Here is a 16,055-nt window from a genome sequence, read left to right as displayed (position 1 = left end):
AAATTTCCCATATACTTGCACAAATATTTCTATTCAGAAATCATTGTGTACCTTTCACAAAACTAAGCGTATTCATCAATTTAACGTTGTAATTCCCTAACTGTACGATGATCTATATATTACCACGCACCTTTGCATAACGATTCTTTGGTTGAATACCACTTTTTAGGGAAAACTAAACTCCCAATCGCATGAATCATGACTCGAAATTAAGTTGCAACATTCAAAAATATAGCACTAATACTTGTTTTCGATCTTATATTTATTATTCTAACCTTATATATAAGTTATAACATACACTGTCAAATCACATCTAATTCGGTTTACCAAGTTTACCATTATTAACATTCACCACGACAGAGTGAAGATTCTAAGAAGATAGGAAATTAGAGAGTGAAATTCATCTTGACAACCATGTCGCATGTCGTTCTCATCATACTAATCATACCATGGTTGCAAATTGTAAATAAACAACGTATGGCCATTATCTTACGACTTACGTACTCAATATTAATAATAACAATAATAATAATAATAATAATAATATTATTATTATCAGCAATAATAATTGTAATTGGAAAGCAACGTGTAAAGGTAGTGTATTAGCAAGACTTGCAACTTAGTCGGAGTAGTATACATCACCAACCATAAATTATGGATACGTAAATAAAGCAATCAAACACTAACCCATGTTACTGCATCCTCCACATATACACGCTTATACATACCTACCATTTACAGTAGTATTATTATTATTATTATTATTATTTTTGAAAGAAAGGATCAATTTATTAATAAATAGTCATACGACATTTACAACATGTGATAAATTTGAACGGATACAACTCGATTAGAACCAAATGAAATAAAATCTTGTTCAAAGAAAGATCTGTAAACTTGAATTGCTCCAAAGCATGTCCTCTATCATATCGCCGCAAAACAATTTTTTCACAAGAGGATCATAGGTTCTTGAGCCTTGACGAGAGACGATTTCATCTGACCAAATTGAGTGCAACCAACAAATTGACAACATATGTAATACCATATAACGATCTATTACGAAACTGATCTTCTGCATCTTCACCATATGAAGAACAACCAAAGCGCTCTTATCTATATTTCCAATAGAACTAAAACCTAGAAAAACAAGGACTGAAAAAACTCCGAAAATAGAGATAGACAAACGGATCTCACCAAAACGGATCTCGAATAAAAAGAATTAAATAACATCTCACTTGTATAAATAACACAATTTTTCTTGGCATATAGTTTATGATTATTCTGCTGATTTTATCTTACTTATGCTATTTTTATTAAGGAAATTTAGATATTGTGAAAATGTCGTATCTTTTACCTTGTATCCCAAGCTTGCAATCTCTGTAATTATTTAGTTTATATTATTTCTTGTATCTTGTAATTATTTAATTTCCATTATCTAATTATTTTTAATCAATTTTAATCTTAAAATGGATACTTCTCTCTTAAATTTTTGTATTCTAGGTTCAACCCAAAATATACACCACCATTCCCTTTCATTTTCCAAAAAAAAAAAATATATATACCACCAGTCCACCATGCATTAGTCTTCCTAGTCAACTCCTTCACCTTCCTTAAGCCAAACTCTCCCTACTATTTATGCACTTCTTTCACACGTAAAGTTCACCTAAATTCCTCAAAATTACAAACCAAAACAATTAATCTCCTCCTTTCTTTCACAAAATTCTTCCTTTTTTCTTTTCTCTTCCCAAAAATTCTTAGCAGTTATACTCAAGGGTACGAACTATGGGTGTTAAAGATTGCGGCCACCACGAGGACAAAAGAAAGAAGCTCCTAAAGAGAATTGCCTTTGGCATCCTGACCTTCATTGTCCTCGTACTTCTCATAATTCTGATTATCTGGGCCGTCTTACGGCCTACAAAGCCCAAGTTCGTCCTCCAAGACGCCACCCTGTATAGCTTCAACCTCACAAGTCCAACACAGCTTAACTCGGTGTTTCAGGTCACGGTCCAAACCCGAAACCCAAACGACAAGATCGGAATTTACTACGATCGGCTGATAACCTATGCGTTTTATCAAAATCAGCAGATCACCTTACCAACTTCAATTCCACCTACTTATCAGGATGCCAATGGTATGAACGTGTGGTCTCCTTATCTACAGGGTCCCAGTGTGCCTATCGCACCGTACCTGGGTGCGGAAATCAATCAAGATATTTCTATGGGAAGCGTGCAGCTTGTGATCAAGATGGATGGACGGGTGAGATTTAAAGTTGGGACTTATGTTAGTGGTTCATACCGAATTCATGTGAATTGTCATGCCTATATTCCTATAGGGAATACTGATAATGGGATTTATGTGTCACGTAATGTCATCAAGTATACACTAAGTAAGAGTTGCGACGTTAGCGTGTGAGGAGGATCAATTACTGGGGCTAAAGCGCCATATTGATGGTACTGAGTTTCAATATCGTCTTTATGTATTGTTTTGAGTACGTATACTCCCTTGTTAATTAGCTCTTTCATTAATTTCATACTTCTATATCTTATGTTAGCAATTAGGAAGTAATTTTCTATATTTGTGAATTTTGTTGCACAATAAGATGAAGGGGAGAATGGAAATGTTGGGTTGGTGGGTAATTAATTAAGGAGAAATACACATGGAGGTGATACATTCAAATTGGGAACATTAATATATTATTATTACATAAATTGTATTGTTCTCATTTATATTTTATACTTCCTTTGTCTCAGTAAATTGTTACACGTTTCTACTATAGTTGTTTTTGTGAGAGTGACTTCAAATATAAATACGGAGTAACTATTAAATGAAACGGAGGGAGTCCGTATTATATAGTAAGGGCCGAGTCGTCGCTTAATATGTGGATTTCGGTGAACGATAACATGAAAGGGGGAATGGTCATGTAGGGTTGGTGATTTGATATGCACAATTACTGACTAGCTAGGAAGAATGTTGAGTGAATACAAACAACACAAAATGCCAATATTATAATATTACTGACGATTATAATGTGTATTATACTGATGATTACTTATTAACCGACTAAATTGAATTATTGGGGGGATGATAATGAAGTTTGTGTGTTTAATTTAATGGATAGAACAGGCTGTAGTGACAAACCTAATTAATTAAACAAACCTTATGTGCAAGGGATGGTTGATCTCTCAAGTGACGGGTCATAAATTAACCGCGTAAATATGATTATTTTAAGATAAAAAGTAATTTATATGTTTTTATTTATCAGATAATAAACACAATTTATTATAAAATGAACGAGAATTCTTGTAGGTGCAATAATCTAGTTTGGTTTGTTTTCAGGAATCTGCTCTTTTTCTCCCCAGTCCGTTTTTCTTAAGATCATTGCTTTTGGTCTGAAATAAGACGGGTAACATGTCATCATTTTACAATAAAATGTTGTTATTTTCTGATAACATGTTACCATTATTGTTCACATCATTTTCAGGGTAAAAAATGACACCTTTAGTTATAACATTTTGTGAATTAATTGGTTACATTTTCTTAAAAAATGGCAACATTTTATCCGTCTGACAAATAAGACCAAAAGTGTCCGTCTGAAACAAGAATTTGTGTTTTCTCCCTTTTAATTCGTATAGAAACGACACATCTCAATCATGTCAATATGATTAAGTTTGATAATTTGATTCTACAATGTGGATTGTGGAACATTCCAACTGTCTACAGTATTTGTTTATTTATGCTAGCAAGAAAGTGGCTGACAACTTGCCTCGATGCTTATCCTTGTGACCTTGTATACCAAAAAATGCAAAATTTTGTACTTGTAATTTTTGATTTTGCAAAAATCAGTGAGATATAAAAATTGAACTTAAAATCAATATATTTGTAAAAGAAAATTGTTTGTGAAAGGATATAAAATTTCATAGTCTATAAGGATTCGACTAAATAGATTATCATGAAGCAAGCTCTCCCTTCTCATAAAATAGATTGAGAAATTTGTATATTTGTATATGTGAGAGAGAGAGAAAACAAAAAGTAATATCTAAACAAAGTTGTGAGAATAGTCATATTAAAAAAAACTGTTGCATATTTCTTAGTACTCCTTATTAGATAACCATTATTCGTCACATCTTATTAAATTCCTACAATTTTAGCCCGTCTATAGATGGAGAATTCAAAGTCATTATACCACTGAGTAGAAGTGTAGAAATAGAAACAAATTTCATTGAAAAAAGGTTTTGGGTTTAAATCTCATTAAAAGTAATCTTATAAAATGCTTATGGCCTGAAGCCGTGTCTTGTAAATTTTGACTTACCACCCTTATATGACCTACCTGACATACGTGATTTATAGGCTATTACGTACTCCCTTCATACCAATCCAAAGGTAACATTGACTTTTTCACACTTGTCGAGACACGTTTTGCAACGTGAATATCGTTAGTTACACATTATTAAAAATTATAAAAAAATTGATATACTTGTAGCATTCATGACGATAAATCAAACAAGATTTCACATGACTATATTTTGTCTTATAGATTAAGAATAATATCGAAAATTCCCTACGACCATAAATAGTGCCATTTTGGTCAATGTTACCTTTGGATTGGTATGGAGGGAGTATATTCGGAAATTTATTCTGCGAGTCCAAAAAAAGGGCCACGGCTCCCTCATTGCCACAAATGACCTAAATAGAGGAGAGAGGGAAGCACATGGGAGTGCCCCACCTTATCCCCCTATCCATTTTGTGAGTGCGTCACTTACTCCGACCCGTCTTCAGCAAGACTAATTAAAAAAGAAAAACAATTACGAGTAAAATGTGGTCCCTTTACGTAGAGTGATAGACTAAGGTAGAAATAATAAAGGCACATGATGGAAAGTATTGGAGTGACCATTAAAAAGGGCAAGAACATAGACCGTACACAAGACTACAAGAGATTGAGATATGCCTAATTGTCAAGGTTTTGATTTTGATTCATAAGCTGATGCGAAGGTGAAGAAAAGGGCGCATCATCTCACTATCGTGTCTAGGCTGCCCGGCCCTTGGAAGCATTATGTGAGTCTATTTTTTCTCTATTTTCTAAAAAGAGATAAGTTTTTATTAATGGTCTGAATCACATTTTAACATTTAAGGGTTTTAAATTTATGTATAAAAATAAAGGAAAATGATGGTGATAGGGAAAATTATTATTTAAGGAGATTGTGAGAGAAAATTGAGAGACAAAAAATAGAGAGAGAAAAAGTTCTGAAATAAGGTAAAGTTCTAGGTTTTTGTGTGTCGTCTTTAATAATGGCGAGATCCACCTCGACCAAATCAAATTCTGCTTCCAAATTACCACAAAACCAAAAAAATACTTCTTCTTCGTCTACCTCTATCCTAAATAATCCAAAAAAAACTAGCCCGTCGGAATCGACCGTCAATAAGGTGAAGAACGTGAATGAAATAGTGGGTTTGACTCCATTTGAGCTTGAGTCTGTGGACATTAATAAAAGTGGTGAAGTATGGGTTGTTCAAGGGAAGAAAGAGCCAGTTTTAACCAGTATTGAGGAGGAGCCTAAAGATTTACTGCAGTTCACTCCTGAGGATGTCCAGGAGGAACTTAACTACTGGAAGCCATCTGTGTACTACTTTATCTTAGGTGCTAATCCACCGTTAGATGTGGTTGAAGGTTTTATCAGAAGTATCTGGGCGAATTTCTCCATTGATAAGGTATCATTTCTGCCCAATGGTATTTTTTTAGTTCGGTTTGCGAATGAACAAAGTAAAGAGGTTGTTCTCAGACAAGGGCACTACTTGTTTGACAATAAACCTCTTATTGTGCGCAGTTGGACTGACAATGTTGAGTTGACAAAAGGAAATGTTAAGAATGTACCAGTTTGGATTAAATTATTAGATTTGTCTTTAAAATATTGGGTTAAATGTTTGCCAAAAATAGCTGGCTCGGCGGGTAAGTACATTCGTAGTGATGTCTCTACTATGGACAAAACCAGATTGGGGTTTCCTCGTGTCCTACTTGAGGTACCTTTTGGTCAAAAGCTCCCTGATGTGGTTAAGTTCCTAGATGAGGAAGGAAAACTTGTTAAGATTGTGGTTGAATGTGAGTGGAAACCAATCTTATGCACGGTCTGTGGGGGGTATAGGGCATGAAGCTGAAAATTGCAGGAAGCCTAAACCTAAGTCTTCTGGCCAACCTATCCCTGTAACCCACAAATGGATCCCATGCAAAAAACCAATTTATGCTGCTGTTGCTACTATTGTACCTCCTAAACCAGTGTCTCCTGTTGTGATTGTTCCTGCTACTCCTGTAGTGAATAAAACCCATGAGGCGTTACAACAAAAACTTCAGGCTACTTGATCTAAAGATGGTAATTCTAAATCTGTTAATACTCCTGCTAGGCCACCAGTTACATTAAGCAGAAAAGAGATTATTAGAGCAGGGAAAGCATCTTCTTCTCTGAGCCAATATACTTTTCAGGATGCTCTTAATAATGCTACACCCAAAGTTGGAATTAACAATGCTTTGGTCAGTGCAGCACCAAGGGTTGGAGTTGGTACTAATGGTAGTGTGTTACTCCCTTCTGGGAGTAATGCATAACATTGGCTTTTGGAATATTAGGGGATTGAATAACCCATCCAAACAAACACAAGTTAAATGGTTTAGGTTTATTTGGTCTCCTTGAGACAAAGGTTTCTCTAAATTCTGTCAGCTCAAGTGTGTGTGATGGGTGGTCTCTATCTACTAATACCTCTTACCATCCTGGAGGGAGAATATGGGTGATGTGGAATGCTTCTATTTTACATGTGCATTTTGTTCAGTATAGTGCCCAATTAATTCACATGGAAGTGACTGAAATTAGTTCTAATTTCTATTTCTTTTGCACAATGATATATGCCCATAATGATACAACTGATATGAAGTCATTATGTCATGATTTGAATAGCTGCTCAGACAGTATTCTTGCTCCTTGGATTCTCAGTGGGGACTTTAACTGTGTTTTGAACCCCTCTGAGAGACTAGGAGGTCAATCCACTGAGGAAATGGAAGATTTCCAAGCTTGCCTTGATTATTGCCATTTTTGGATAGCCTTGCTGTTGGATCTTTCTACACTTGGAATAATAAGCAGGATCCTCAGACTAGGGTATATTCCAGGTTTGATGCATCACCACCTTCATCTTCACATGCTATCTTCAACCTTTTTGTTATTGTCAAATGATCTTCAGTCAACCACGACACAAAATTATTGCAATCTAAACACTTTAAATACGCTTTCATTGGATTATTAATTGCCCTGGAAATCTTGATGATAGCGGTTTTGCCACAACGATTGCAACATTGATTCTTAAAGTTAAGGCCTTCAATTGGGTGGTTTCTCCACATTGAGGATGATGTCGACATTAGTGGAGAGATGAGGAAGAAAATAGAAGTCAAAAGTAGAAGAAGATGAGGATGATTGAAAACTGGAAGAAGATGAATATGTTAATATAGTTGAGATTCAGACAAAAACCCGTTACAATGCAAAAATAGCCGTTATATTTCAAAAATAGCCGTTACAATTCAAATTAACCGTTAAATTTCAAAAAAACCGTTACAATTCAAAAATAGCCGTTACATTTCAAATATAACCGTTAAATTTCAAAAAAACCGTTACAATTCAAAAATAACCGTTTTAATTCAAATTAACCGTTATAATTCAAAAAAACCGTTATAATTCTAAAATAGCCGTTACATTTCAAATATAACCGTTAAATTTCAAAAAAAGCGTTATAATTCAAAAATAGCGGTTATAATTCAAAAATAGCCGTTACAGTTCAGAGCTTATAAATAGGCCATTCTATGTCAATTTCAATCACAACATCCAATCCTATTCACTCACTACAATATTAAAATGGTTCTCACAAATACTCAGAAAATCAGAGGTTATCAAGGCAGAATCGATCTAATTGTTCAAAATTTATCAGTTCTAGTTTCTCGACTTGAATTAGTGGTTCCTAGTCCACTGTATAGCACATGCTTGAAAATCCTCCAATTGGTAGCCTTTGTATAATTTTATCCGGAAACCCGGATCAAATTCTAACTCCAGCAGTTAGAGATGAGGTTGTTTCTGATGAAGCAGTAACCGAGAAGATGTGGGAGTTTCGCAGGTTAAGAAGTGATCTCTTTACATATTTTGAGCGCATCCTCACCGTGATCGATTACGCAAGACTATCAGACTTATATGCCGGTAGAGTGCTCAACCTAGAAAATGTTTATCTCTACATCAATGATTTGTTGTCTCAATATATGGTTACCCAACCTGAAGAAATTGAGGCTCAAGATCATGAAGAAGATAAGGAATCGTCATCTTCATCATCGGAAGATAATTAAGTTCGATAGTTATTTAATTATGTTTTAATTAAGTTGTATTTTCATTTTATGTCGTCGTTGCATTTCCATTAAGTTGTATTTTCAATTTATGTTGTCTTTTCATTTCCATTTCAGTTGTATTTTCAGTTAAGTGTTGTCTCTGTATTATGTCCTAATGTTAAATTGTATCGTGTTAAAAATTAAGTTCTCGGGTACGCTTAATTTCCGTTAACTACGTTTTAATTTGTATCGTTTAAGTACGGGATCGATCAATAAAAAGATTATTAAAATTAAAAAAACTGAAAATAAAAAAAAACCATAAAAATTATCCATACAAAGATACTAAAATATCCATACAAACATAATCCAAACAAAGAGACAAACATAAAAAAATAAAAACAAACTAGTCCTCATACACGTCTTCATAGTAAGGACGCATCTCCGCAAACAAATCCTCTAGAGTCTCTCTCTCAGCCTCCTCATCAGCTTGCTGGAAGACATTCTTGAACTTACGACTAAGAGCTAGGGCGACCTCCGGCTCCTCATAAAACTCGACAGACCGAAAATGGAGGCGGTTTGAGGGGGGATAAAGGTAGGGGTGTGAAATATCCGCATACCAGGACATGTATCCATCAGTACACTCAAAAGGCATATATGCTTTCCTTGACAGGTTTCGTAACGGTGTGATAGAGTTCTCGGTCATCCATGTCCTATCGGGCTCTTGCCCGAAGTCCAGCCTGTAAGTCCCGTTCGCGGGCCGAGACTCAACAACCGCAATAGTCATCGAGACTGGGAGAGCCTGAATATACCTAAACTGACGCATGCACCGATCCGACTGGTACGACTCTACTATACCAAGATGCCTGATAAAACCCGAGTAAAACGATACTCTACAAGCTCCCTGGGGACGGTTCCCATAAGGCAACCATCGGACATGCTCCGACCTAAGATCGTCCAAACTATGATGATACATCTGAAAAGTATGAGAATCGCCCTTACCCCGAGGCAAGCTGGCCCAAGCCTGAACAAGAGGACGGTCCTAAAAAAAGAAATCACCGCCGGGTCGGAACCTGGGAAAGTACTCGTATATCCATGCTTGGAGTAACGGTAGACACCTACTAACACCAGTACTATCTCGGCGCGATGCTATCCCTAACTGTCGGTACAAGTAAGCCAAACAAGCCGCACCCCAAGCATATGAACCAACCCGATCAAGACTATCAAACAAGGGCAACAACTAAGTGGACACCCTATCACCACTCTTATCCATGAAAATAGTATGACCCAGTAAAATCAAGAGGTAAGCCCGTAACGAGTCATGCTCGTTCCCTAGGTAAACAACACTCCTCAAGTCCGATGTAAGTAAACCGCCATTCTTGTAGCGCGGTGGTACAACATCGGCCTCAGGAAGTCCATAAAACCTCGCAATCTTGCCCCTCAGACCACTATCATCAGCCTCGCCCAAACCGTCCACAAGCACCCGCTCACCACTAACAGGTATCCCAAGAATATGCTGGACATCATGGAGCATGATACTAATCTCTCCAAAAAGCATATGGAAAGTGTTAGTATCCGGGTGTCACCTCTCGATAAAAGCACTAAGGAGGTTATCATCTAGACCGGTGGTAAAACACTCCCTCAAAACCCCAAGCCCGCTCGCCTGTACCCTAGCTGCAACACCCTCATTGAGACACATCTGCCTAATCTCCCTCGCAGCTTTCGGCCTCTCGTAGAGCTTGATCCACGACCTCATATTCTCCGGGTTAGGATCCGACCAACTGTTGAACGCAACGTGACCACCAAAACTCCGTAGGGTGCCAGGGTTCCTAGGACCACCAGGAACGGGCTCTCTCAGGATCCAAGAATTATCATATCCCTCCTCGACCTCCTCGACCTATCGGTGCTAGAGGACGTCTCTCTAACACTCGAATAGCGTCCTCTACTATCCCGGCCCAACCTCAGACTCAACACTCTCTGTGGTGGTGGGTTCTCTTGGACCCGATACTCTCCAGCATCTCCTTGGAACCGTCATCCGACGGCTCATCCTCTCTATCATGCTGGTAACTACCAGCAACCTCCCGTGACCTTGCCTCCTCCGACTCACTACCGACGTGACCGGGAGTAGGCATCATAACCATTCGAGACGTCTCTCGAAGTGGCGGTGGCTCTTTGTGGGTCTGCTTAACTCGCAAACGATGCTTCGAGTCCGTAACAAACCGCCCAGCGGTATGGTCGTGTACGTTAGGCGGAGGCGGAGCATTCATGATGGCCTTTCCTCTCTTATTTCGATCTGCCATCTGCATTAGGAAAATATAAGTTGTTAGAAAACACGTTAATCGACTAAAAAACATATAAAGTAACAAAAATCGGCAAATAATAGCAAAAAACACGGTTTTTTTAAAAAAAAAAATTAATTTACACGGACGAACAAAAAAGCGCCTTGTTTGACCACGGACGAACAACAAAACCCTTTGTTTGACCGTGGTCAAACATAATTTTTTTTTTTTTTTTACCATGACCGAACGTTTTTTTTTATTTTACCATGGCCAAACGTTTTTTGTTTAACCGCGGCCAAACATAAAATCTCGTTGTTTGACCACGGCCAAACGAAATTTCCCAACGTTTGACCACAGCCAAACGTGAGAAACCCAAGTTTGACTGCAGTCAAACGTCCAAACTCCACGTTTGACCACAATCAAACGTCCAAACTCCACGTTCAGACCATGGCCAAACGTGTATTCCCACCGTTTGCCATGGTCTCGTCCCCAAATCGACAATAAAACACTCCCAATCCGATTTAACAACATCAAAAATCGACTCAAAATCAAGTCTATTTCGCAAACAACATCTAACAATAATAAAATTTACATAATAAGAACTAATTAACATGAATTTTACAAGAAAAACTAACAATTTCAAAACTAATTCAATTAATTTCAATAAAAACCAAACACATAACCTAATTTACTAACTAATTCAATTACAAAACAAAATTAAAGTCATATAATCAATTAACAACAACAATAAGGGAAGGGGAAGAGAAACTAACAATTAAAAACAATAGTTTAGCTAACTTTAACAAAAAAAAACTAAAAAAATTGAAACTTACTTGTTATGGTGATGGTGGAAGTAGTGGCTGTCGTGGTGGTGGGAGCAACGGACGGCTGGTGGCGGCGGCCGGCGGGTAGGATGGTGGTGTCGTGTGGTGGTGTGTAGTGGTGGTGGTGGTTAATTGGTGGATTGGTGAGTATATTGCTTGGGTTTTTTGAATTAGAGAAGATAGTTAGTATGTTAGTGAGAGAGTAGGGGTAGTCACCGTCTTTTTTATGAAAAACGTCGTCGATATTTACTAAAGCGTCGTCGATATTTACGAATTGGGTTAAAGGAAATAACAATCATGTCTTGGCGGTCTATGCCACTAGTAAGTACTCTCTTCATACCAGACTAATGATAAAACTTACCTAATACAGCCATACCACACCAATGGTAACATACTATAAATGGTTGTTTTTTTTTCCAATAATACCCTTATATCTTTCTTATATTTATACAAATACCAAATAGTGAGACTCTCACCAACCCAATATTTATCTTTATTATATTCATCTTACTTTTCATATTTGCCCCTGCTTTTACTTTTTTCTTAAAAACCTCATTTTTTATCATGTTACCATTTGTCTCTATGGAAGGACTAGTAATCACTTTACCCCTATATTCCAATTATTTATTTACATTTGATTAAAAATATCCCTCACTAAAAATAAAGAAAGTAAACATGTAATTGGCGATTGAGGGACTATTTGAGAAACAATCAAGTAATAGTCCGTATCAATTAAGATTTAACAAGCTTAGAAACTTGGAAATTTAGAATCAAAATAGTTAAAATCAAAAGTAATAGTTACACTTAGTTTCTTGAAATATCTGAGACGAATTTCCAAGCAATGGAACCTTCAAATTACACTTAACCTTAGGCTTCCAATTCCCACTCTTAATAATTCCAACTTTAAACGTAACTCTCAAATGAAACTTGACCTGAATCTCATACAAACCATCTTTACTCTGTTTATCAAACTTTAACTTCTCATCACTCCCTAAAATGACTACATTCTGCCCCTTAAACACCAACGTCCCTAACGACGACGTATTCTTATGCCCTTGATAAAACGTCATTGCTTCAATCGTCTTCAACCTATGCCAACCATAATTAAGGTTAGCCTGGATGTCGTCGTAGTAAACACCCATACGACGGTTGGGGTTACGGACCGTGAAGTTCACAGCCATGTTAAAGTTGAGGTTGTTGGTGTTGAAATTGAATGTCGTAAGGGCCGCATCCGTGACCTTGAACTTAAGCCCATGCGGCTGAACGATGAGCCATATGATTAGTACGATTAGTCCAACAATAACTACAACTGTTATTAGAATTGAAAATATTATCTCGAAAACGCAACCTAATAGACAACACCCACATTCGCATAAACATTTGGGGAAGCAGCATAAACAGTCCAGGAGGCAGCATCCGAATCCGTCCCCACCCCGGTTCCGTGTACGATGGTAGTTTCGAGGAGGTGGCGGGTGGAAGGATGCCCCATTTTGTTCCGGTTGATCTTGGTACGACATTGAACGTACGTACTCGTATATTTCGGTTATATCTTAATCTTCTCTAAATTATGATTCAACTTTTTTTTGGAATTAACTAATTTTTGTGAAGAAGACGAAGAGATAAGAATTTGAGAAGGTAGATGTGTTATGTGGTGATAAACTAGATCGGTTAAGTTCCATTGTACAAGTGTGGCCATTTTTTTGTTTCCATTTTTCGGTTTCTTAGCACTTAAAAAACAAAGTTACCTTGTTTCCTAAGAAGTAGGAATTTGTTAAGAGAATTAAGCAAAAGAGCAACAAACACGGTAAAACATTCTTAAATAACATTAAAATTACGTTACATTCCCCACGTTTTTTTTTCCTTTTTTTTTTTCAAAAAAAAAACGTGAGGAATGTAAATCTTACTCCGTATAAAATTATATGGGTTTTTCTAATATATGTCCTTAGGGCATTAATAAACCAAATAAGGAAAGATTTTGAGGAGTACTAATGTATGGTAATGACTATAGACTTTGAGCATATCATTCCACAAACACGAATTGAAAGATGAAAAATTCTTGTGTCTCCGGGAGGATCGTACTCCTTACACCTAAACTTTTATAATATTTTATTTGGTGGATTTGTTTTAGGTGTAAGGAGGACGATATCCCTGAGGACGCAAGAATTTTACTTGAAAGATACTTGTATGTAATTAACGATTGTTAACCATGTCCATGTTCATGTCCATGTCCTCTTCCATTGGACTTTAGATCCAATCGCGAGGGAGTCTCTTTGGACCCAATTTCACATGTTAGATCGGTAAAGATTAATTGGGCCGAAGAACAAGGTGAACTCATAAGCCCAACAATTATGCGAGAGGAGAAGGAAGCTATGGGTCACGGGTAGTAGGCCAGGGGTAACAGAAAATGAGCCAATCAGATGGACTTTGTTTAGCTTGGGGGCAAGCAAGCTAAACCCTAGTAGTGATTAATCCTATATAAGACGGAAAAGGAAAAAGGAGATCATTCATAAATCATAACCTCATAGCCTCATAGCCTCATAGCCTCACGCATAATACGCATATACTAGCAAACCAGCCGTCTTATTTCTCTTGTACTCGTGACCCAAATTACATATTATTGTTAGTGGAACTTTGGAAGGACATCGTCTCCTTTCGCGGTTGTTTCCCATTGAGTTTTCCGCGTCACCAAATTTTTTGTGTCATTCTCTCTACTTACGTATCACGTTATTTACATTACAGTCATTCAGACGCATATAATTAATATCGCACGATTAGCATATAAGACCGCTTTAATACTAAATTAACTAACCCGGTAAAAAATACCAAAATAGAGTCTTCCAACTTTCCCATTGCATTTTCCCGTCAAAGTGCGACTATTCTGCGTGAAGCCCTAACTATAAGACCGCTCATATCTAGCTCAACTAAACTCTCTCTCAAAATCTAGAGAGATGGAAAAAATCAAAAAAAAGAAAAAAAAGGATAAACCGAAGACGGAAGGCCAAAAAGACCCTATTGAAGTTCTCTGTAATTTTAATCACAATTTTACAAACCATAATAATTCTTTAAGTCATTCCTCTTATGGATTTTCTTTGTCCCAACACCAAATCAGCTTTATTTTTTATAGATTCAATTTCCTGCAAAAATCCTTTGGATTTGAGATTTGTTTCCCAGATTGTCAGGCCCCACTTTCAACCTCTCTTTCCTTTTCCTCTATGAATAAAGGAGTGGTGTTGCAGAAAGTGTGTGAGGATGTCTTCCATCGTTTCGTTGACCGATGGTTTTTCTACTTTGGTCTGCATGTGGAGTTTTGGGTTCCTTGTCTTTGTGATCTGTTCCGTTACCTCTACCCTTCGGTCTCTCTGGATTCTGCTGTTGAGGATCCCTCTTTTATCCTTGATTTTGTGGTGGATCTGCCAACATCTTCCCCTTCATCCAGAGGTTTGTTATCCTTTCCTCTCCTTTTATCCAGGTTTGTTCTCTCACCCTTTAGTATCTCCTTTCTTGCTGCCTATTTAAGAACCAGTTTAGTGACAGAAGTTACTGCAACTCTCTCCACTATCCTATCAAAATCTCTCTTTTTTAGTACTTTTCCTTTGAATTTTTTTCTGTTTTGTGTAATGGAGTCGGACTTGAATTTTAAGAATGCACTTTTAGAAAATGATCCTCCTCCGTCTGTAACTCTGGTTGACGAGGCTGGACCCTCGAACTCCTTTATGGACGTTCCTGAGAGGGACCAGCCAGGGACTCAACCCTCGGAGATACCTGTTGCTCAGTCCGAGCACGAAGAGGATCATACTTCTTCTCTTCCTTTTACTATTCACGATCTTCCTGAAGTGAAGGACGAAATTTTTAAGTTAAGTAAATCGTGTTTGGTTGGTCAGATGTTACAAACCACTGTTGATTACAAGCTTGTTATTGCTCGCCTTAAAATTGAATGGAATTTTGCTGCGGGTAGTATTGACTTTTTAGACATGGGTAATCGTTGGGTTCTCATTAAATGTGCTAACCCTAATGACAAAGAGCGGATTTGGCTTAACAGACCTTGGCATGTTCAAGGCGATTTATTTGTCATTAGTCAGTGGAGACCTATGTTCGACCCTTTCTGTGAGTCTATTACTTTTGCTGATGTTTGGGTCAGACTTCCCCGTTTTCCAATCGAGTTAGCTAGTTTTGTCCCAATCTGTAAACTCTTTGAAGCTAATAAGGTGGGCAAACTTATTAAACTTGACATTTGCACTGAAGAGAAATTTAAAATTAAGTTTGCAAGAGCTTGTATTTCTGTGAACGTAACTGTCCCCTTGGTCTCGTATGTTGAAACTGCTAGTGTCGGAGGCTTAATGGATGCTTTTGTTGTTTGGTACGAAGATTTTCCAATTGGTTGTTCTTGCTGTGGTTCACCCTCTCATTTAATTGATGTTTGCCCTTTATTGTCCCTCCCCAAAAGGGAGAATAAGATTTTTATAAAAAAAGATCCTAAGTTGCTTGAACTTTCTGAGTCAATTTTGGCCAGAGCCTCTTGGGTAGCATCGCATGGTATCACGGCTGAGACGGCCGATGTGATCCATGCCCCAATGAGGAGTGTGCCTAAGACTAAAGTGAAAGCTCCTTACAAGA

General features: G+C 37.3%; 2 protein-coding genes and 1 long non-coding RNA gene across 3 annotated transcripts in view; 1 reads left to right on the top strand and 2 right to left on the bottom strand.

The window, feature by feature from the left end:
• Positions 1 to 11,716, bottom strand: part of LOC141646035 (uncharacterized) — a 65,038-nt gene extending 53,322 nt beyond the window's left edge. Inside the window, exons 1-2 of the long non-coding RNA XR_012545297.1 lie at positions 11,451 to 11,716; positions 9,286 to 10,638 (exon numbers count right to left, since the gene is read on the bottom strand). This is a non-coding gene — a long non-coding RNA (uncharacterized LOC141646035). The remainder of the gene's footprint in view (positions 1 to 9,285; positions 10,639 to 11,450) is intronic.
• On the top strand, positions 1,562 to 2,612 carry LOC141647536 (NDR1/HIN1-like protein 1). Its single transcript, XM_074455750.1, has one exon. It carries the CDS (start codon positions 1,783 to 1,785, stop codon positions 2,410 to 2,412), a length of 630 nt encoding a protein of 209 aa, XP_074311851.1. The 5' UTR covers positions 1,562 to 1,782; the 3' UTR covers positions 2,413 to 2,612.
• Positions 11,717 to 12,226: 510 nt separating the features above from the next.
• On the bottom strand, positions 12,227 to 12,930 carry LOC141648935 (NDR1/HIN1-like protein 3). Its single transcript, XM_074457641.1, has 2 exons — positions 12,808 to 12,930; positions 12,227 to 12,700 (listed from the first exon to the last, which is right to left on the bottom strand). The coding sequence occupies exons 1-2, from the start codon at positions 12,928 to 12,930 to the stop codon at positions 12,227 to 12,229; spliced, it is 597 nt and encodes a 198-aa protein (XP_074313742.1).
• Positions 12,931 to 16,055: the final 3,125 nt, after the last annotated feature.

This window comes from Silene latifolia, chromosome 3 (genome assembly GCF_048544455.1).
Source record: "Silene latifolia isolate original U9 population chromosome 3, ASM4854445v1, whole genome shotgun sequence".
NCBI lineage: Eukaryota > Viridiplantae > Streptophyta > Magnoliopsida > Caryophyllales > Caryophyllaceae > Silene > Silene latifolia.
Note: the sequence above shows the minus strand (reverse complement) of the source record. Positions and strands in the feature narration are given on the sequence as shown.

What these genes read in the sequence shown, in the direction of transcription:
- LOC141647536 (XM_074455750.1), top strand. Translation starts at nt 1,783, where the DNA reads ATGGGTGTTAAAGATTGCGGCCACCACGAGGACAAAAGAAAGAAGCTC.
- LOC141648935 (XM_074457641.1), bottom strand. Translation starts at nt 12,930, where the DNA reads ATGGGGCATCCTTCCACCCGCCACCTCCTCGAAACTACCATCGTACAC. An exon ending in CCCCAAATGTTTATGCGAAT is followed by an intron (nt 12,701 to 12,807) that starts GTGGGTGTTGTC and finishes CTCATCGTTCAG; the next exon opens with CCGCATGGGCTTAAGTTCAA.